Genomic DNA, 14,897 nt, shown 5'->3' with positions numbered 1-14,897 from the left:
CCCCCACACCCACACCGCGGGTGTGGGGGACCCCGCGACACCCCCAGGACAATAAACGGGGGCAAAGTCAGGGCTGAAATGTTTATTGGGGAGCAGCAGCGAAGCGGCAGGGGAGTGGCGGGAGCAGCTGGGGAGGGGGTGGGGGGCACCTGAACCCCCCTCTCCTTGGTCACTTGTCCTTGTGCTGGATCATGCCTTTGGCGATGAGGTCGGGAATCTCCACAGCCAGCCAGGGCCCCAGCTGTGGGGACAGGGGGGACCCCCCGGGGGGGGACACCCCCGCTCTGTGTCACCACCCCCCCCACCATGGGGGACACCCCCACCCTGTGTCACCCCCCACCCAACGAGTGGCAGCCCCCTCAAAAAGTCAGATCCTCTCCCCTCAGTATCACCCCCCACCCATCTCCATGGGTGACACCTCCCAGTATCCCTCCTGGTGCCCTCCCAGGGGTGACACCCCCCCAGTGTCCCCCCCGGTGCCCCCCCCAGGGATGACACCCCCCAATGTCCCCTCCCAGTGCCCCCCCAGGGGTGACACCCCCCAATATCCACCCCCGCTCACCCCCAGGGCCATCAGATGGGCCAACCCGAATTTGGGGACGTTCCTGGCCCAGAGGGGCTTGAAATGGTCACTCAGGCAGATCTTGCCACCCCTAGGAGGGTAAAAAGGAGCTGTCAGACCCCCCCCTCCAAGTCCCTCCACCCCCCAGGAACCCCTCCAGCCCTGAGACCCTCCCCAGGACCCCCCCAGCCCCAGAACCCAACTCCCCAGGACCCCCTTGGCCTCATGATCCCTTCCAGGACCCCCCCTCTCAAAATCTGGCCCCCCCTAGGACTCCCTCCCTCTCAGGACCCCTTTCCAGCCCTAGGACCTGCCCCCCCCCAAAACCTCCTGGTGTCAGGATCCCCTCCAGGACCCTCTCCTCGAATTCTGGGCCCCCATGCAGGACCCCCTTGGCCTCAAGAACCCCTTCAGGACACCCCCCCCCCGAATTCTGGTCACCCCTCAGGACCCCCCTCTCCCCAAATCCCACCTGTACATCTTGGCTGTCTTCCCGTCCAGCTCCGGGATAGCGATTTCAGGGGCGGTTCCAGGGTAGGTCACCGGGATCTGAGGGGGTCCAGGGGGGGTCTCAGCAACCCTCAGACCCCCTCCCCAACCCCTCCCCCCTCCACGACCCCCCCTCACCTCAAACTCGATGGCAAACTCGTACTTGAGCAGCTCATGGACGTACCAGCACCTACCGAACCACCTGAGGCACAGGGGGGGAGCCCAGACACCCCCTCAGTCCCCAGGGACCCCTCCAATCACCAGAGCAGCCCCTCCAAGGGCCCAGACACCCCCTCAGTCCCCAGGGATCCCCCCAAATCACCTGAACAGCCCCCCCAAGGGCCCAGACACCCCCTTAGTCCCCAGGAACCCCCGTCAATCACCAAAGCAGCCCCCTCCAGACCCCCATGTCCCTCAGTCCCAGGGACTCCCCCAATCACCAGAACAACCCCCCCAGCGCCCCCTCAATCCCAGAGACCCTCCCAATCACCTGAGCAGCCCCCCCAGGGTCCCCCCATGTCTCTCAGTCCCAGGGACCACCCCCCCTCATCAGAAAAGCGCCCCAGGGGCCTAGAGACCCCCTCAGTCCCAGGGACCACCCCATCACCAGAGCAGCCCCCCCAAGGACCCCCCCATATCTCTCAGTCCCAGGACCCCCACAATCATCAGAACAACCCCCCCAGGGGCTCAGAGACCCCTTCAGTCCCAGGGACCCCCCAAATCACCAGAACAGCTCCCCATATGTCCCTCAGTCTCAGGGACCCCCCAATCACAGCCCCCCCGGGACCCCCCCATGTCCCTCAGTCCCCAGGAATCCCCCCGAGTCACTGCAGCAACACCCCCAGGGCCCCCCCCCAGCCCCTAAAACCAGAGGATCCCCTCCCCCCAGGTCACCAGAGCAGCCCCACGGGACACCCCCGGGGCTGGGACCCCCCTCCCCCAGAGTGGTCTGGGGTGGGGGGGACACCCCCAGTGTGATCCCCCAGCACCCCCCCGGTCACCCCGGGCGTTGGGGATCCCGTGAGCCCCCCAGGGGTGTGTGGGGGGGTCCCAGTGCTCCCCTTGGACCCACTTGGTGCCCTCGGGGTTGGACTCCAGGCGGAACCAGTCGTTGTCGGCTCGTTTGTTGTTCTCCACGTACTGACGGGGAGGACACGGGGGGGGTCAGCGGGGAGGGCACCGGGAGGGGGGGACAGCGGGGGGGGCCCACGGAGAACGGTGGGGAGGGGGCACTAGGGGGACACTGGGGATCATCAGAGGTGGGGGGACAGCGGGGGGGGACATCGTCGATGAGCTGGGGGGGCACTGGGGGGGAACAGGGTGGGGTACAGGGGAGTTGGGCTGGGGGAAAAACCTGGGAGCGACACCGGGGGGGCTGGGGGGGGACCGCGAGTGATCGGGTCCGGGGACCGGAGGGACACCGGAGGGGGAGCGGACACTTGGGGAGGGGGGAGGAGGGGGCCACGGCTGACCTGTATGAGCGCCCGGTACTCCTCGCGCAGCCGCTCAACCCAGCCCTCGCGGTCCCGCGGCCCCGCCGGCGCCCGCAGCAGCGGCAGCTCCGCCACCGCCCGACGCGCCGCCGCCTCCGCCATGGCCGGGCCACGCCGCCATCACACACCCCCCACCGGAAGTGACGTGACCTCCGCTGAGCCCCGCGCCGCCATCTTGGGGAAGGGCCGGGTGGAGTTGCCGCCACCTTGCGTAAGGGCACGCTCGGCCGCCGCCGCCATGTTTGGTGCTGGCAGGGATGAGGTTGTGGGGGCTCCGCTGCCCTTCTGCCCCCCCCTCCCAACCACCGCAGAGATCTCCCCCCTCCCCAGAAGCAGGGATCGCCCTGCAGCCCCAGGAACCCCTCCGAGTTTCAGGCGCTGCGGGTGGGGAGATGGTGCCATGTTGACTAAGGGCACGCTCGGGGCGTGGCGCCGCCGCCGCCATGTTTAGTGCTGGCAGGAATGAGTTTGCGGGGACTCAGCTTCGTTCGTGCCCCCCCCCGCCAACAACAACACCCTCCCGGGGGCTCCCATCGTCCCAGGGACCCCCCCACAGCACCAGGGACATCCGTCAACCCCACTGACAGCCCCCCAGCATCAGGGGCCTGGCCCCATCACAGCCCCAGAGACCATTCCATAGACCCAGGGATCCCCCCAACAGCCCCAGGGACCCCTCCAGTCCCACTGACAGCCCCCCCCAGCATCAGAGGCCCCACCCCATCGCAGCCCCAGAGACCATTCCGTAGACCTGGGGACCCCCCCCAAAAGCCCCAGGGACCCCCCCAGTCCCACTGACAGACCCCCATGGCATCAGGGACAACCCCCCTCCTCCCAGCAGCAGGGACTCCTCACCCCAGAACCAGGGACTCCCTGGTTTTATTAGATGGTCCAATCCCACCATGATGAGCTCAGGGGTTTATTGGGGGGGGTCCAATCCCACCACGAGGGGCTCAGGCTTTTATTAGGGGGCACAGTGCCACAGTGGTGGGCTCAGGGCTTTATTGGGGGTCCGTTGCCCAAAGGGTTCAGTGATGTATTCGGGGGTCCCATTTACGGGCTCAGGGCTTTATTGGGGGTCCCACAACGGGCTCAGCGTCTCCTTGGGGGTTCATGCCCGGTGGTCTTGGCCCTCAGGCCTGCCCCTCGCTCTTGCCCAGGTCCAGCAGGGACGAGAAGAGCCCGAGGACGTTGCTCTTCAGCTCCTGTGCCAGCGGTGCCAGCTGCTTGTTGGCCCTGTCCAGGTACTGCCTGTGGGACAGGGGGCTGTGAGTGGGGCTGGGGGGCCTGAGGGGGGTCCCGAGCCCCCCAGCTCCCCCAGGGAAGTGGAATCTGGGGGCTGGGGAAAGAAGGAATGGGGATCCAGGGGGTCCCAGGGTCCAAGAAAAGAGGGGTCTGGGGTCTGGGAGAGGTGGGATGGCCTGGAAAGGGGGCACGGGAGGGGTGTTGGTGCAGGATAAGGGGGTGCAGGAGGGTCCTGGAGGTGGGGGGGGAGTGCAAGGGGGTCCCTGTGTGTGGCAATGGAGGTTCAGGGGGTCCCAGAGCCGGATAAGCTGGTTCAGGGAAGTCTTGGTGCCCAGGAATGGGGATTCAGGGGGTTTCCCATTCCCAGGAATGGGCGTTCGGGGGAGTCCCAGTGCCAGATAAGGGGGCTCAGGGGGTTCCTGGTGCCAGATAAGGGGGTCCAGAGGGGTCCCAGTGCCAGATACGGGGGTGCAGGGGGATCCCAGCGCCAGATAAGGAGGTGCAGGGGGATCCCAGAGCCAGATAAGGGGGTGCAGGGTGTTTCTGGTGCCAGATAAGGGGGTGCAGGAGGGTCCCGGTGCCTGGGTTGGTGTGTTCAGGACACTCCTAGGGATGGATACTCGGGCTGACCCCCCTGGATGGGCCCCCCTGGGATGTCCCCCATGCCCCCGTACTCGGCCTGGCTGCGGAGCTGCTCCGCCTGCAGCTTCTGGGGCAGCTCCCGGGTCATGAAGTCGCTCAGGGACTGGAAGTGGCGGCTGAAGAAGTCGGTGGTTTCGGGGGCAGCTTCGGGGGTGTCACCCTCGGGGGCCTCCCGTCGGACCAGGGCGGCCCCGAGGTGGACACAGAGCAGGAGCAGGAGGGCGACCAGGGGGGCTCTCATCGCTGGGGGACAGGGGGGGACACGGGGCTGGGACGTGGTGGGGGAGGGACCCCCAACTCCCAGTCCTGACCCACCCATGGCAGGGGTGGGACCCCCACCCCATCCTGGCCCTACAGGAGCTTCCAACCCCCCGATCCCACCCCATTCCTGAGCCACAGGACCTTCCAGCCCCACCCTGGCCCCACAGGACCTTCCCACCCCCCATCTCAGACCTACAGGACCTTCCAACCCCATCCCAGCCCCACAGGGCCTTCCAAGCCCCCCATCCAACCCCATCCCAGCCCCACAGCCCCATCCCATCCCTGACCCACAGCGTGGTTTCCCCCTCCCTGCCCAATCGCTGTCCCACGACCTCACATCCCACCCCATCCTGCCCACATCCCCCTCTCCAGCCCCACCCGTGTCCTGCCCCACAGCCCCCTCCAGCCCCATTCTCCCCCCCCTTTCCTGCACAAAACTCCCCTCCAGTCCCATCCCACCCCTCTCTCACCCCATCCCACCCCATTCCAGACCCTACACCCCCCTGCCACCCCTTCTCACCTCCATCTCACCCCATTCCTGACCCCACACCCCCCATCTCACCCCACTCCTGACCCCACACTCCCCTCCCGTCCCCCCCCCCAGTCCCCGTTCACCTGTTCAGGTGCGTGTTCAGTTTTAGGGTCGCCCCTCGGCCCCGTTTATATCCCCCCGCAGCCCCCGCCCCCTCCGGCTGGGCAAACACTGCGGGGCCGAGGGGACATCGCGGGGGGGCCCCTTGTCCCCCTCCCACCCCCCGGCTGTCCCCGTGTCCCCAAGGGTGGGGCGGGGGGGACGCGATGGCCCCGCGGGGTTGGGCTGGGGGGCGAAGGTCGTCGCCCACCGTGTCACTGACCCTCGACCCCCCCGTAGGGGGGACAGCGGGGACACCCCGGGCTGGGGACAAAGGGCGGGTGGTGGTGGCAGCGGGGACAAGAGGGCGGAGTCCCCCCTGGGCACCGAGGGGCCCTGCCAGGACAGGGATGGGGACAAGGGACAGGGACAGGGGGGACAGGGAGGAGGACAGGGATGGGGACAAAGGATAGGGATGGGGACAGGGATGGGGACAAAGGATAGGGACACGGGGAAGGTCCTGCATGGGGTTGGGGGCAGAGGGGACACGGGGAGGGGACGTGAGGGACACGTGGGACACGGCCAGGAGGGGACGGGGAGGTGGGGAGGGGACAGGAGGACACGAGGGGACCAGGGATGTGGGGAGGGGACACGGGGTGGGACGTGGGACAGGAGTGGGTTTTGGGACAGAGGGGACGTGATAGCAATGGGTTTTGGGACAGGAGTGGATTTTGGAATGGGGGGTCCAGATATGCAGGGAGGAGACAGGGGGGGACACGGGCCATCCAGGGATGCGCGGAGGGGTCACGGGGGGGACATGGCGGGTGCAGTACACGCGGTGGGAGCGCGGGGAGGGGGGATAGGCAAGAATTGCGGACACGCGTGACACACGTGTGGGAGGGCGGAACGTGGCAGCCCCGGAACGTCTCTGCGTGCGGCCGCGGGGCCCCGGGGGGGGTCACATTCCACGGCAGCCCCGCTCCCCCGCTCGGCCAATGGGGCGGCGCGCTCTGCCCTCAGCCAAGATGGCGGCGGTGCCCCCCGTGAAGCCGCTCCGGGCGGCACCGCCCGCGGCCGCGATGGCGGCGGGCGGGGGGGGCCCGTAGGGGCCATGGGGAACGCGGCGGGTCGGGCCCCGCGGCGGGGGGAGCCCCGCGGGAACCCCGGCAGCTTCGACGAGCTCCACCGCCTCTGCAAAGGTGCGTCCGGGGCACCGCGTCCACCGGGGAGGGGACGCACGGCGTGGGTGAGGGGGGCACCGGGGGTGGGGGACATTGGGGGGCACTGAGGGAGGGGGACACTGGGGGGCATTTGGGGGGACACACTGGATTTGAGAGGTCACCGGAGTTGGGGGAGATACCGGGGTTGAGGGGACACACGGGGGGGCACCGTGGGTGGCGGGCATTGAGGGGGGCGACACTGGGGGGCACCGGGGGACACCGGGGGGCATCAGAACTATGGGGACACCAGGGAGGGAGGGTGACACGGGGGCTGAGGGGACACTGAGGGACACAGGGGGGTACTGGGGGACACCAGGGCATGGAGGATACCTGGGGGTGGCAGCTGTCTCCCAAGGAGGGCTGTCGTGTCCCCAGGGGGGGCTCTGGGTGTCCCCAGGAGGTGACAGCCCTTTCAGGGGGGGCTGTGGGTGCCCTGGGGGGTGACAGCGGTGCTTTGGGGGGGTGACAGCCGTGTCCCCAGGGAGGTGACAGCCCTGTCCCCCCAGAGGTGTTCCCGCCGCAGATGGAGGGGGTGAAGCTGATCATCGCCAAGACCCTGAGCAGCCACTTCCAGGTCAGGGTGGGGGACGCAGGGTCTGTGGAGGGGGGCTGTGACCCCCCCCCGGGCTGTCCCCTGACCCCCCTTGTCCCCACAGGTGACACACACAGTGCACATGAGCACCCTGGGCCCCTCTGGGTACCGCTTCAATGCCACCTTCGTGGGGGACCGGCAGCTCAGCCCCACCGAGGTGACAACGGGGGTGGCACTGGGGTGGTACCGGGGTCCTTGATGGCTTGGGGTGGCCCCAGGTGACCCCGAGGTGGTTGGTGACCCCATACCCTGGGGGTCTTGGGTGACAGGTGGTCCTAGGGTGACGGGTGGTCTCAAGGTGGCTCTGGGTGGTCTCAGAGTGGTGAGTGACCCCAGGGTGGCCAGTGGCCTTGGGGTCATTGGTGGCCCTAGAGTTGTGGGTGGTCCTGGGTGGCCCTGGGGTGGCAGGTGACCCCAGGGTGGTTGGTGGCCTCGGATCATTGGTGGCCTCGGAGTCATTGGTGGCCCTGGGGTTGTGGGTAGTCACAGGTGACCCCAAGGGGGTTGGTGGCCTCAGATCATTGGTGGCCCTGGGGCTCTGGGTGGCCCCAGGTGACCCCAGGGTGGTTGGTGGCCTCGGGGTCATCGGTGGCCTCGCGGTGACGACTACACCCCGCAACGGGAGCGTTTGGGTGACACCGAGGTGCCACCAGCCCGGATGGGGACGTTTCCTCCCATCCCAGTGCTCCCAGCCAGGGCCGGGAGGGGGTGTCCCTGTCCCCCCTGACCCTCCCCTTCCCCCGTGGTGTCCCCAAGGTGTTCCCCACCCTGGTTGGGGACATGGACAGCGCCGGGAGCCTCAACGCGCAGGCCCTTCACCTGCTCGGAGAGCGGCTGCGGGTCAAGGCCGTGTTCCAGGTGAGCCTGGGCGGGGTGGGGGGGGGTGTCACACCCGAGCTGGGGGGGTCTCTAGCGATGCCCCCCACCCCCCCGGTGTCCCCTGTGCCCCCGCAGAGCCACCAGGCCAAGTTCGTGACGTGGCAGTTCGACGGCGAGTACCGCGGTGACGACTGCACGGCCACGCTCACGCTGGGCAACCCCGACGTGCTGGGCGGCTCCGGTGAGCTGGGAGGGGCTTCCCCCCCCCCTCACCTTCCTCCATAACCCCCCCGTGGCCCCCCCCTCCCCGCCACGCTGAGCCCGGGCCGTCCCCCGTGCTGTCCCCGCAGTGATCGTGGTGGCCCATTTCCTGCAGAGCGTCACCGCCCGCCTGGTGCTGGGGGGGGAGCTCGTGTACCACCGGCGCCCCGGCGAGGAGGGGGCCATCCTCACGCTGGCAGGCAAATACACGGGTAAGGGGGCACCCCGGGGGAGATGCCACCCCCCCCCACAAATTTGGGGACGCCCCAGCACTCGTGTGTCCCCCCCATCTCGTGCTGTCTCTCTGTTGCAGCCCCTAAGTGGGTGACGACGCTCAACGTGGGCTACGGGGGGGCCCACGCCAGCTACTACCACCGGGCCAACGAGCAGGTGGGTGCCCCCCACGGTGTCCCCACGGTGTCCCCGTGCCCCCCTGACCTCTGTGCCCTCCCCTCACCCAGGTACAGGTCGGGGTGGAGCTGGAGGCCAACACGCGGCTGCAGGAGACGACCTTCGCCTTCGGGTACCAGCTCAACCTGCCCCGCGCCAACGTCGTCTTCAGAGGTGGGCGAGGCCCCCCCTGTCCTGGATGGCACCCACCCTGTGCCCCCCCTCCTGCCGCTCACCTCCCCACCCCGTGCCCCCCCTCAGGGCTCCTGGACAGCAACTGGAGCGTGGGGGGGGTGCTGGAGAAGAAGTTGCCCCCCTTGCCCGTCACGCTGGCCCTGGGCGCCTTCCTGAACCACTGGAGGAACCGGTTCCACTGCGGCTTCAGCGTCACCGTGGGCTGAGGGCACGGGGGGCACGGGGGGTATGGGGGGCACTGTCCTGCTCAGGGAGCCGCCGGGCCTGGCCCTGGGGGGGCCACAGGGACACCGCAGCCTTGGGGACACCGTGTGACAGCACGGGGGGGGGCCTGTTGTCCCCGGTGCCACCGCGTGGGGGTGGCTGCCACAGGTCCCTGGGGGGGGGGTCGGGGGTCCCCGTTGTCCCCACGGTGCCACCCGGCCGTGCCTCAGTTCCCCCCCCCAGGTGACACACGGGCTGGCTCCGGGGGGGCCTGGCTGAATAAAGGAGCTTTACTCTGTCCCCCGTGGTGGCACTTGGGGACCGAGGGGGTGCCACCCCGGCGGGGGGTCAGCTGATGATCTCGGAGAGCAGGGGGGTCATGGAGGACAGGTCGTGGATGTGCAGGATCTGCCGCGTGTTCTCCACCTTCAGCGTCTGCAGCTCCGTCAGCAGCAGCAGCAGCTTCGGGTACAGGAACCTGGGGAAGGGGGGGGTAAGGGACACGCCTGGTGGCTGTCCCTGCTGTCCCTGCTGCCCCAGGGACGCTGCCACCCCCCTCTGGGCACCCACCTGCCCTTGGGGTGCCGGTGGTCGATGTAGCTCTTGAGGGTCAGGGCCACCTTCTCCTGGAACTGGTCGATGAGGTCGCGCTGGGCGATGTCGGCGTGGCCTGGAGGGGGGGGGTGAGGGGACATCAGTGGGGCCCCAGGGGACATCCAACCATCCCCCCGTGCCCCCCAGTGTGGCACCCACCTGGGGAGAAGAGCAGCATGGCCTGGAGCAGGGCGTACTCGGCCTCGTGCAGGTGCAGCCGCCTCAGGCTCTCGTGGAACTTGAGCAGCGGCTCCAGGTAGACCTGCTGGAACCCGGCTTTGGGGGGGTGACAGGGGGTGACAGGGGGGTGACAGGGTGACCCAGGAGGGGCACAAGGCCATCCCCACGCCCCCCAGGCATCCCCAAGGTCCGTACCCAGTGCCCCGTCGCGGATGGTGTAGCAGTGCTGGCCGCACTCCCACACCTTGGTGTTGGCGTTGAAGACGGTGTTGAAGCGGATCTGGCAGATCTGCAGCGTGGCCCCTTTCAGCAGCGAGATCTGGGTGTCTACGGGCAAACTCCTGGGGGTGGGGGGCGTGAGGGGACGTCACCGGGGTGGCACGGGGTGGCCCCAGCCCCGTGTGTGCCCCCCAAACGCACCCACCTGAAGATGGGGATCTCCTTGGCGAACTTGATGACCTGCTGGATCATGAAGGTGCTCAGGTCGGCGAAGTGGGGCAGCATCGAGAACACGTCGGGCAGCACGTCCTCCGTGGGGGGTGGCAGAGGAGGGGGGGACCCCCCCGCAGCCACCCCCGACCTGGGGGGGCTGGGGATGTACAGACGCACGGCGGGCTGGGGGGACAGGGGGACAGTCAGGGTGGGGGGGCACCCGTGGGACAGTCGGGGTGCACGTGGGGACAGTTGGGACACCCGTGGGACAGTCAGGGTGCACGTGGGGACAGTTGGGACACCCGTGGGACAGTCAGGATGCACGTGGGGACAGTTGGGACACCCGTGGGACAGTCAGGATGCACGTGGGGACAGTTGGGACACCCGTGGGACAGTCGGGGTGCACGTGGGGACAGTTGGGGCACCCACAGGGACAGCTGGGGCACCCATGGGGACAGTTGGGGTGCACATGGGGACAGTCAGGGCACCCACGGGGACCCCAGGGCACCCACGGGGACCCCTGGGCACCCACAGGCACAGCTGGGTCACCCACAGGGATGGGCAGGGCCCCCATGGGGACAATGGGGTCACCTGTGGACCCCTGGACACCCACAGGGACAGCTGGGGTACCCACAGGGACAGTGGCATCACCCACAGGGACAGCAGGGTCACCTGCAGGGACAGCCAGGCCACCCGTGGGCGCAGTGGGGTCACCCATGGGTGCAGTGGGGTCCCAGGCACCCCCCCCTCACCCAGTAGTGGGCGAACTGGGAGAAGCTGGAGTCAAAGGTTCGCTGGTGGGCGGCGATGAGGAGATCGATGAGCTCCTGCTGCTCGGCCGTGAGCCCCCCGGGCTGTCCCCCGGGCTGTCCCCGCTGTTCCCGCAGCGCCCGCCGCCGCCGCAGCGCCTCCTCCGACATGATCACTGCCCGTGACACCGTCACCGCCGCCACCCCCGCCACGGGCACCGGGGACGGCGGCGACAGCGACCAGAGACGCCGCCCCGCACCGTCCCCGCCCTGCCGCACCCTCCCGCTGTCCCCTCTGTGTCCCGTCCCTTGCTGTCCCCTCCCCTGCCACCCCACCCAGGCCGCTCCTCTCTGTCCCGGGTCCCCCCTTGTCCCCTCCAGGTCCCCTTTATCCCCCCCCCCCCCACGTCCTCCCTCTTCCCCCCGGGCATCCCCCATGTCCCCTTGCTGTCCCCGTGCCGTGTCCCCCCCTCCTCCCAGCTGTCCCCTGTGTCACCCCCTCCCTCCCTCTGTCCCATGACCCCCCTTGTCCCCTCCTCGTCCCCTTTATCCTACCCGGGTGCTGCCCCTCTTCTTCCTGGGTCTCCCCTGGGTCCCTCTGTCTCTGCCACCCCCCGCTGTCCCCGTGCCTTGTCCCAGCTGTCCCCTGTGTCACCCCATCCCTCCCTCTGTCCCAGGTCCCCCATTGTCCCTCCAGGTCCCCTTTATCCCCCCATGCCCCCCCTCTCTCCCACTGTGTCCCCCCGTCCTCTGTCCCCCCGGGTGTCCCCTTTTGTCACTCACTGTCCCTCCTCATGCCCACGTCGAGGCACTTCTGGAGGCGACAGGCCTGGCACTGCCTCCTCTTGGCCTTGGTGACGGGGCAGCGCCGGGCCAGGGGGCAGCTGTACCGGACCCCCTTGAGGATGGAGCGTCTGGGGGGACACCGGTGCTGTCACTGCATGTCCCCAGGGGGGCACAGGGCCAGCAGGGGCTGGGGGCATCACTGCTGTCACCTGGACTCGCTGGGTGACTCCGTGCTTGTGCCACCCAGTCCCCCCTGGTCCGTGGGACTGTCCTGTGCCAGCCCTTTTCATCCCATCCCAGTTCATCCCAGCCCATCCCACCCCATAGTGTCCTTTTCCATCCCGTCACCCCCGCCCAGCTTGTCCCCCCACTTCCCCCACCATGTCCCCTTGTCCCACCCCATTTTTTCCCATCCCATCCCATCCCATCCCATCCCATCCCATCCCATCCCATCCCATCCCATCCCATCCCATCTTGTCCTTTCCCATCCTGTTTGTCCCATCCTGCCTTGTCCCTTTGTCCCATCCCATTTCATTCCATCTTGTCCCACCCCATCCCACCTTGTCCCCACCCCACCCCACCCTGTCCCCTTGTGCCATCCCATCCCATCCTGTCCCCTTGTGCCATCCCATCCCACTCTCCCCATCCAATCCTGCTCATCCCATCCCACACCGTCCCTTTGTCCCACCCCATCCCACCCCACCCCACCCCACTTTCACCATCCCACCCCATCCCATCCCATCCCATCCCATCCCATCCCATCCCATTCCCGCCTCATCTCCCCTTTCCCCCCCCCCCATCCCAGGTGCCCCCCAGTGCCCCCCACCTGAAGAAGCCCTTGCAGCCCTCGCAGCTCAGCACGTGGAAGTGGTACCCGTTGGCCCTGTCCCCGCACACGGCGCACACCTTGTCCTCGGCGGGCTCCGTGTCCCCTCCCTGCTCCGTGTCCCCTCCCCGCTCCGTGTCCCCTGGGGGATCGCGGGGTCCCTGCGGGGGGCAGGGGCTGCACTCGGCGTCCGAGTGGCTGGACAGAGACATGGCTGGGGACAGAGGGACACGGGGACAGCGGGGGGGGGTGTGTGTGTATGTGACACGTCCCCTCGGAGCCGCGGTGTCCCCGCACCCCGCGCTGTGTCACCCTTGTGTGTGCGTGTGTGTCCCCTGTCCCTGGTCACCACAGGACAGCCCGTGTGACGCCCCCGAGGGTGCCCGGTGCCCCCCGGTGACGGGGGATTGTCCCCACGAAGTGAGGGGACACCCGGTCCCTGTGAGTCCCCGTCAGTCCTTGAGTGTTTCCTCTTGTCCCCGCGAGTCCCCTCCGGTCCCCGTGAGTCCCCGTCAGTCCCTGAGTGTCCCCTACGGTCCCTGTCAGTCCCCGTCAGTGCTGGTACCTGACCCGGTGCCCCCCATTGACCGGGGATTGTCCCCAAGCAGTGAGGGGATACCCGGTCCCCACTTGTCCCCCCCCAGTCCCTGAGTGTCCCCCTCTGTCCCTGAGTGTCCCCTCCAGTCCCTGAGTGTCCCCCTCTGTCCCTGAGTGTCCCCTCCAGTTCCTGAGTGTCCCCACCGGTCCCTGTGTGTCCTCACCAGTCCTGAGTGTTCCCTCTGGTCCCCGCGTGTCCCCCCGGTCCCTGAGTGTCCCCTCCGGTCCCTGTGTGTTCTCACCGGTCCCTGAGTGTCCCCGCCGGTCCCAGGCAGAGCCCCGTGGAGTTTGAACCTTGAACTTGAGCGAGGCTGTGACAGGCGGGGACAGAGCGCGGGGCGGGGAGGGGACAGATGGCACCGGGGGGGGGGGGGGGAGAGGGACGGGACAGACACACGGGACGGGGGGGACAAGTGGGGACAGGAGAGGACAGGTACGGCAGGGGACGGGAAGGGGACAGACGGACATGGCACAGACTGACATAGAGGTGACAGACGAGGGACAGGCAGGGGACAGACACCCCGTGTCCCCCCAAATCTCTCGTGTCCCCCCAAGCCCCCCATGGCCCCCCCGTGTCAACCCAAGCCCCCAAAGCCCCGCGATGTCCCTCCGTGTCCCCCCCGAGGGGTCGAGACTGGAAGGGGGGGGGGACCCCCCAAAAAGGGGAGGGCGGGTCCCCGACCCCGCCCTCGCTCCCCATTGGCTGCGCTCGGCTGTCAATCAGCCCCGCCCCTACAAAAGGAGCGGGGTGGGGGGCGCGGGTCCTGCAGAGCGAGAGCGGCCGCGGGCCCGGAGGACATGAGCGAGGTGGGGGGGGCTCGGGGGGCTCGGGGGGGTCCGCCCAAGTCAGAACAAACCAGAACGAGGGGGTTTCCCCCTTTTCCCACTATTTTGAGCGTCTGGGAATGGGAATGGGGGCAGGATGCTGCACCCCGAGGAGGGGGGGGGCTGGAGGTTGGGGGGACCCGGGGACGGTGGGGGGGGACCCCGGAGCTCGTGGGTCACCCCCCCTGAGCCCCCCTCGCTCCGCAGCACAACCCCCACGAGCCCCGCTCCGGCTGGAGGTTGGGGGGGACCGCGGGGGACAGTGGGGGGACCTTGGGGACAGCGGAGCCCCCGTGTCACCCCCCGGCCCCCCTTCTCTCCGCAGCGCAGCCCCCATGACCCCCCCTCGGCGGCGGAGGCCCCCGGCGGGCAGGAGGAAGGTGAGGACCCCCCGACACGCGTGGGGAGCGCCCCGCGGGGTGTCCTGTCACCCCTGTCACCGCTGTCCCCGCCCGGGACCCCCCCCTGTCCCCAGAGCCCCCATGGTCTGTGTCCAGCCAGTGAGGGGGGGGACACCGGGATGGATTTGAGGACCTACTCTGTCCTTCCCTTGTCCCCGGGCTGGGGGGTGACCCTCTGGGAGGTGCCAGGTTGTCCCCTGGAGGGTGGCGATGTCCCTCCTGGATGTACCCGGTGGTCCGTGGGGTGAGTCTGGGGGTGCCAGGCTGTCCCTTGGGGGTGCCAGGCTGTCCCCTGCGGGGATGGCAGTGTCCCCCCTGGATGTACCCGGTGGTCCCTGGGGTGACTCTGGGGGTACCAGGCTGTCCCTTGGGGTTGTCAGGTTGTCCCCAGGGCAGCTCCTGTCCTCCTGTGCCCCCCCCCCCTTTGCCCCCGGCAGCCAAGACCGGCGACCCCAAGAAGGAGGAGGATGAGGAGGAGGAGATCGACATCGACCTGAGCGCGCCCGAGACGGAGCGCGCGGCGCTCGCCATCCAGGGGAAATTCCGCAAATTCCAGAAAAGGAAGA

The 14,897-nt window shown here is 68.8% G+C and overlaps 4 protein-coding genes and 1 long non-coding RNA gene across 7 annotated transcripts; 2 read left to right on the top strand and 3 right to left on the bottom strand.

Annotated features, from left to right (window-relative positions):
- Nucleotides 1-67: 67 nt before the first annotated feature.
- On the bottom strand, nt 68-2,648 carry UFC1 (ubiquitin-fold modifier conjugating enzyme 1). Its single transcript, XM_032713031.1, has 6 exons — nt 2,524-2,648; nt 2,124-2,191; nt 1,190-1,253; nt 1,035-1,111; nt 563-653; nt 68-241 (listed from the first exon to the last, which is right to left on the bottom strand). Exons 1-6 carry the CDS (start codon nt 2,644-2,646, stop codon nt 170-172), a joined length of 495 nt encoding a protein of 164 aa, XP_032568922.1. The 5' UTR covers nt 2,647-2,648; the 3' UTR covers nt 68-169.
- An 819-nt stretch (nt 2,649-3,467) lies between these two features.
- LOC116799718 (apolipoprotein A-II-like) lies at nt 3,468-5,429 on the bottom strand. The gene is made up of 3 exons (XM_032713047.1): nt 5,305-5,429; nt 4,461-4,671; nt 3,468-3,792 (listed from the first exon to the last, which is right to left on the bottom strand). The coding sequence occupies exons 2-3, from the start codon at nt 4,667-4,669 to the stop codon at nt 3,675-3,677; spliced, it is 327 nt and encodes a 108-aa protein (XP_032568938.1). The 5' UTR covers nt 4,670-4,671; nt 5,305-5,429; the 3' UTR covers nt 3,468-3,674.
- A 677-nt stretch (nt 5,430-6,106) lies between these two features.
- On the top strand, nt 6,107-9,241 carry TOMM40L (translocase of outer mitochondrial membrane 40 like). Its single transcript, XM_032713041.1, has 9 exons — nt 6,107-6,459; nt 6,987-7,054; nt 7,137-7,229; nt 7,829-7,930; nt 8,027-8,132; nt 8,242-8,364; nt 8,466-8,542; nt 8,614-8,716; nt 8,804-9,241. The coding sequence occupies exons 1-9, from the start codon at nt 6,372-6,374 to the stop codon at nt 8,941-8,943; spliced, it is 900 nt and encodes a 299-aa protein (XP_032568932.1). The 5' UTR covers nt 6,107-6,371; the 3' UTR covers nt 8,944-9,241.
- Nucleotides 9,210-13,424, bottom strand: NR1I3 (nuclear receptor subfamily 1 group I member 3). 3 transcript variants are annotated; one of them, XM_032713037.1, is made up of 9 exons: nt 13,308-13,424; nt 12,509-12,722; nt 11,680-11,810; nt 10,900-11,072; nt 10,140-10,330; nt 9,911-10,056; nt 9,695-9,811; nt 9,512-9,611; nt 9,210-9,419 (listed from the first exon to the last, which is right to left on the bottom strand). In XM_032713037.1, the coding sequence occupies exons 2-9, from the start codon at nt 12,718-12,720 to the stop codon at nt 9,290-9,292; spliced, it is 1,200 nt and encodes a 399-aa protein (XP_032568928.1). In that variant the 5' UTR covers nt 12,721-12,722; nt 13,308-13,424; the 3' UTR covers nt 9,210-9,289. The 3 variants fall into 3 exon arrangements, with proteins under 3 accessions (XP_032568928.1, XP_032568930.1, XP_032568931.1); XM_032713039.1 differs by having other exon boundaries at nt 13,348-13,368; XM_032713040.1 differs by lacking the exon at nt 13,308-13,424 and adding an exon at nt 13,175-13,193 and having other exon boundaries at nt 12,509-12,726.
- An 82-nt stretch (nt 13,425-13,506) lies between these two features.
- Nucleotides 13,507-14,822, top strand: LOC116799719. Its single transcript, XR_004361114.1, has 3 exons — nt 13,507-13,538; nt 14,256-14,310; nt 14,769-14,822. It is a non-coding gene; the product is annotated as an uncharacterized LOC116799719 (long non-coding RNA).
- Nucleotides 14,823-14,897: the final 75 nt, after the last annotated feature.

Source organism: Chiroxiphia lanceolata, chromosome 29, assembly GCF_009829145.1.
Source record: "Chiroxiphia lanceolata isolate bChiLan1 chromosome 29, bChiLan1.pri, whole genome shotgun sequence".
NCBI lineage: Eukaryota > Metazoa > Chordata > Aves > Passeriformes > Pipridae > Chiroxiphia > Chiroxiphia lanceolata.
This window is presented reverse-complemented; position numbering and strand designations above follow the sequence as displayed.

Coding starts and splice junctions, on each gene's coding strand:
- NR1I3 (XM_032713037.1), bottom strand. CDS start 12,720: ATGTCTCTGTCCAGCCACTCGGACGCCGAGTGCAGCCCCTGCCCCCCG. Junction 11,811..12,508: donor GGCTGCAAGGGCTTCTTCAG/GTGGGGGGCACT, acceptor GTGTCCCCCCAG/ACGCTCCATCCTCAAGGGGG. Junction 9,420..9,511: donor CACCGGCACCCCAAGGGCAG/GTGGGTGCCCAG, acceptor CCCCTTCCCCAG/GTTCCTGTACCCGAAGCTGC.
- LOC116799718 (XM_032713047.1), bottom strand. CDS start 4,669: ATGAGAGCCCCCCTGGTCGCCCTCCTGCTCCTGCTCTGTGTCCACCTC. Junction 3,793..4,460: donor CAGCTCCGCAGCCAGGCCGA/GTACGGGGGCAT, acceptor CCTGTCCCACAG/GCAGTACCTGGACAGGGCCA.
- TOMM40L (XM_032713041.1), top strand. CDS start 6,372: ATGGGGAACGCGGCGGGTCGGGCCCCGCGGCGGGGGGAGCCCCGCGGG. Junction 6,460..6,986: donor GCTCCACCGCCTCTGCAAAG/GTGCGTCCGGGG, acceptor CTGTCCCCCCAG/AGGTGTTCCCGCCGCAGATG. Junction 7,230..7,828: donor GGCAGCTCAGCCCCACCGAG/GTGACAACGGGG, acceptor GGTGTCCCCAAG/GTGTTCCCCACCCTGGTTGG.
- UFC1 (XM_032713031.1), bottom strand. CDS start 2,646: ATGGCGGAGGCGGCGGCGCGTCGGGCGGTGGCGGAGCTGCCGCTGCTG. Junction 1,112..1,189: donor AGTTTGCCATCGAGTTTGAG/GTGAGGGGGGGT, acceptor GGACCCCCTCAG/ATCCCGGTGACCTACCCTGG. Junction 654..1,034: donor AAGACAGCCAAGATGTACAG/GTGGGATTTGGG, acceptor TTACCCTCCTAG/GGGTGGCAAGATCTGCCTGA.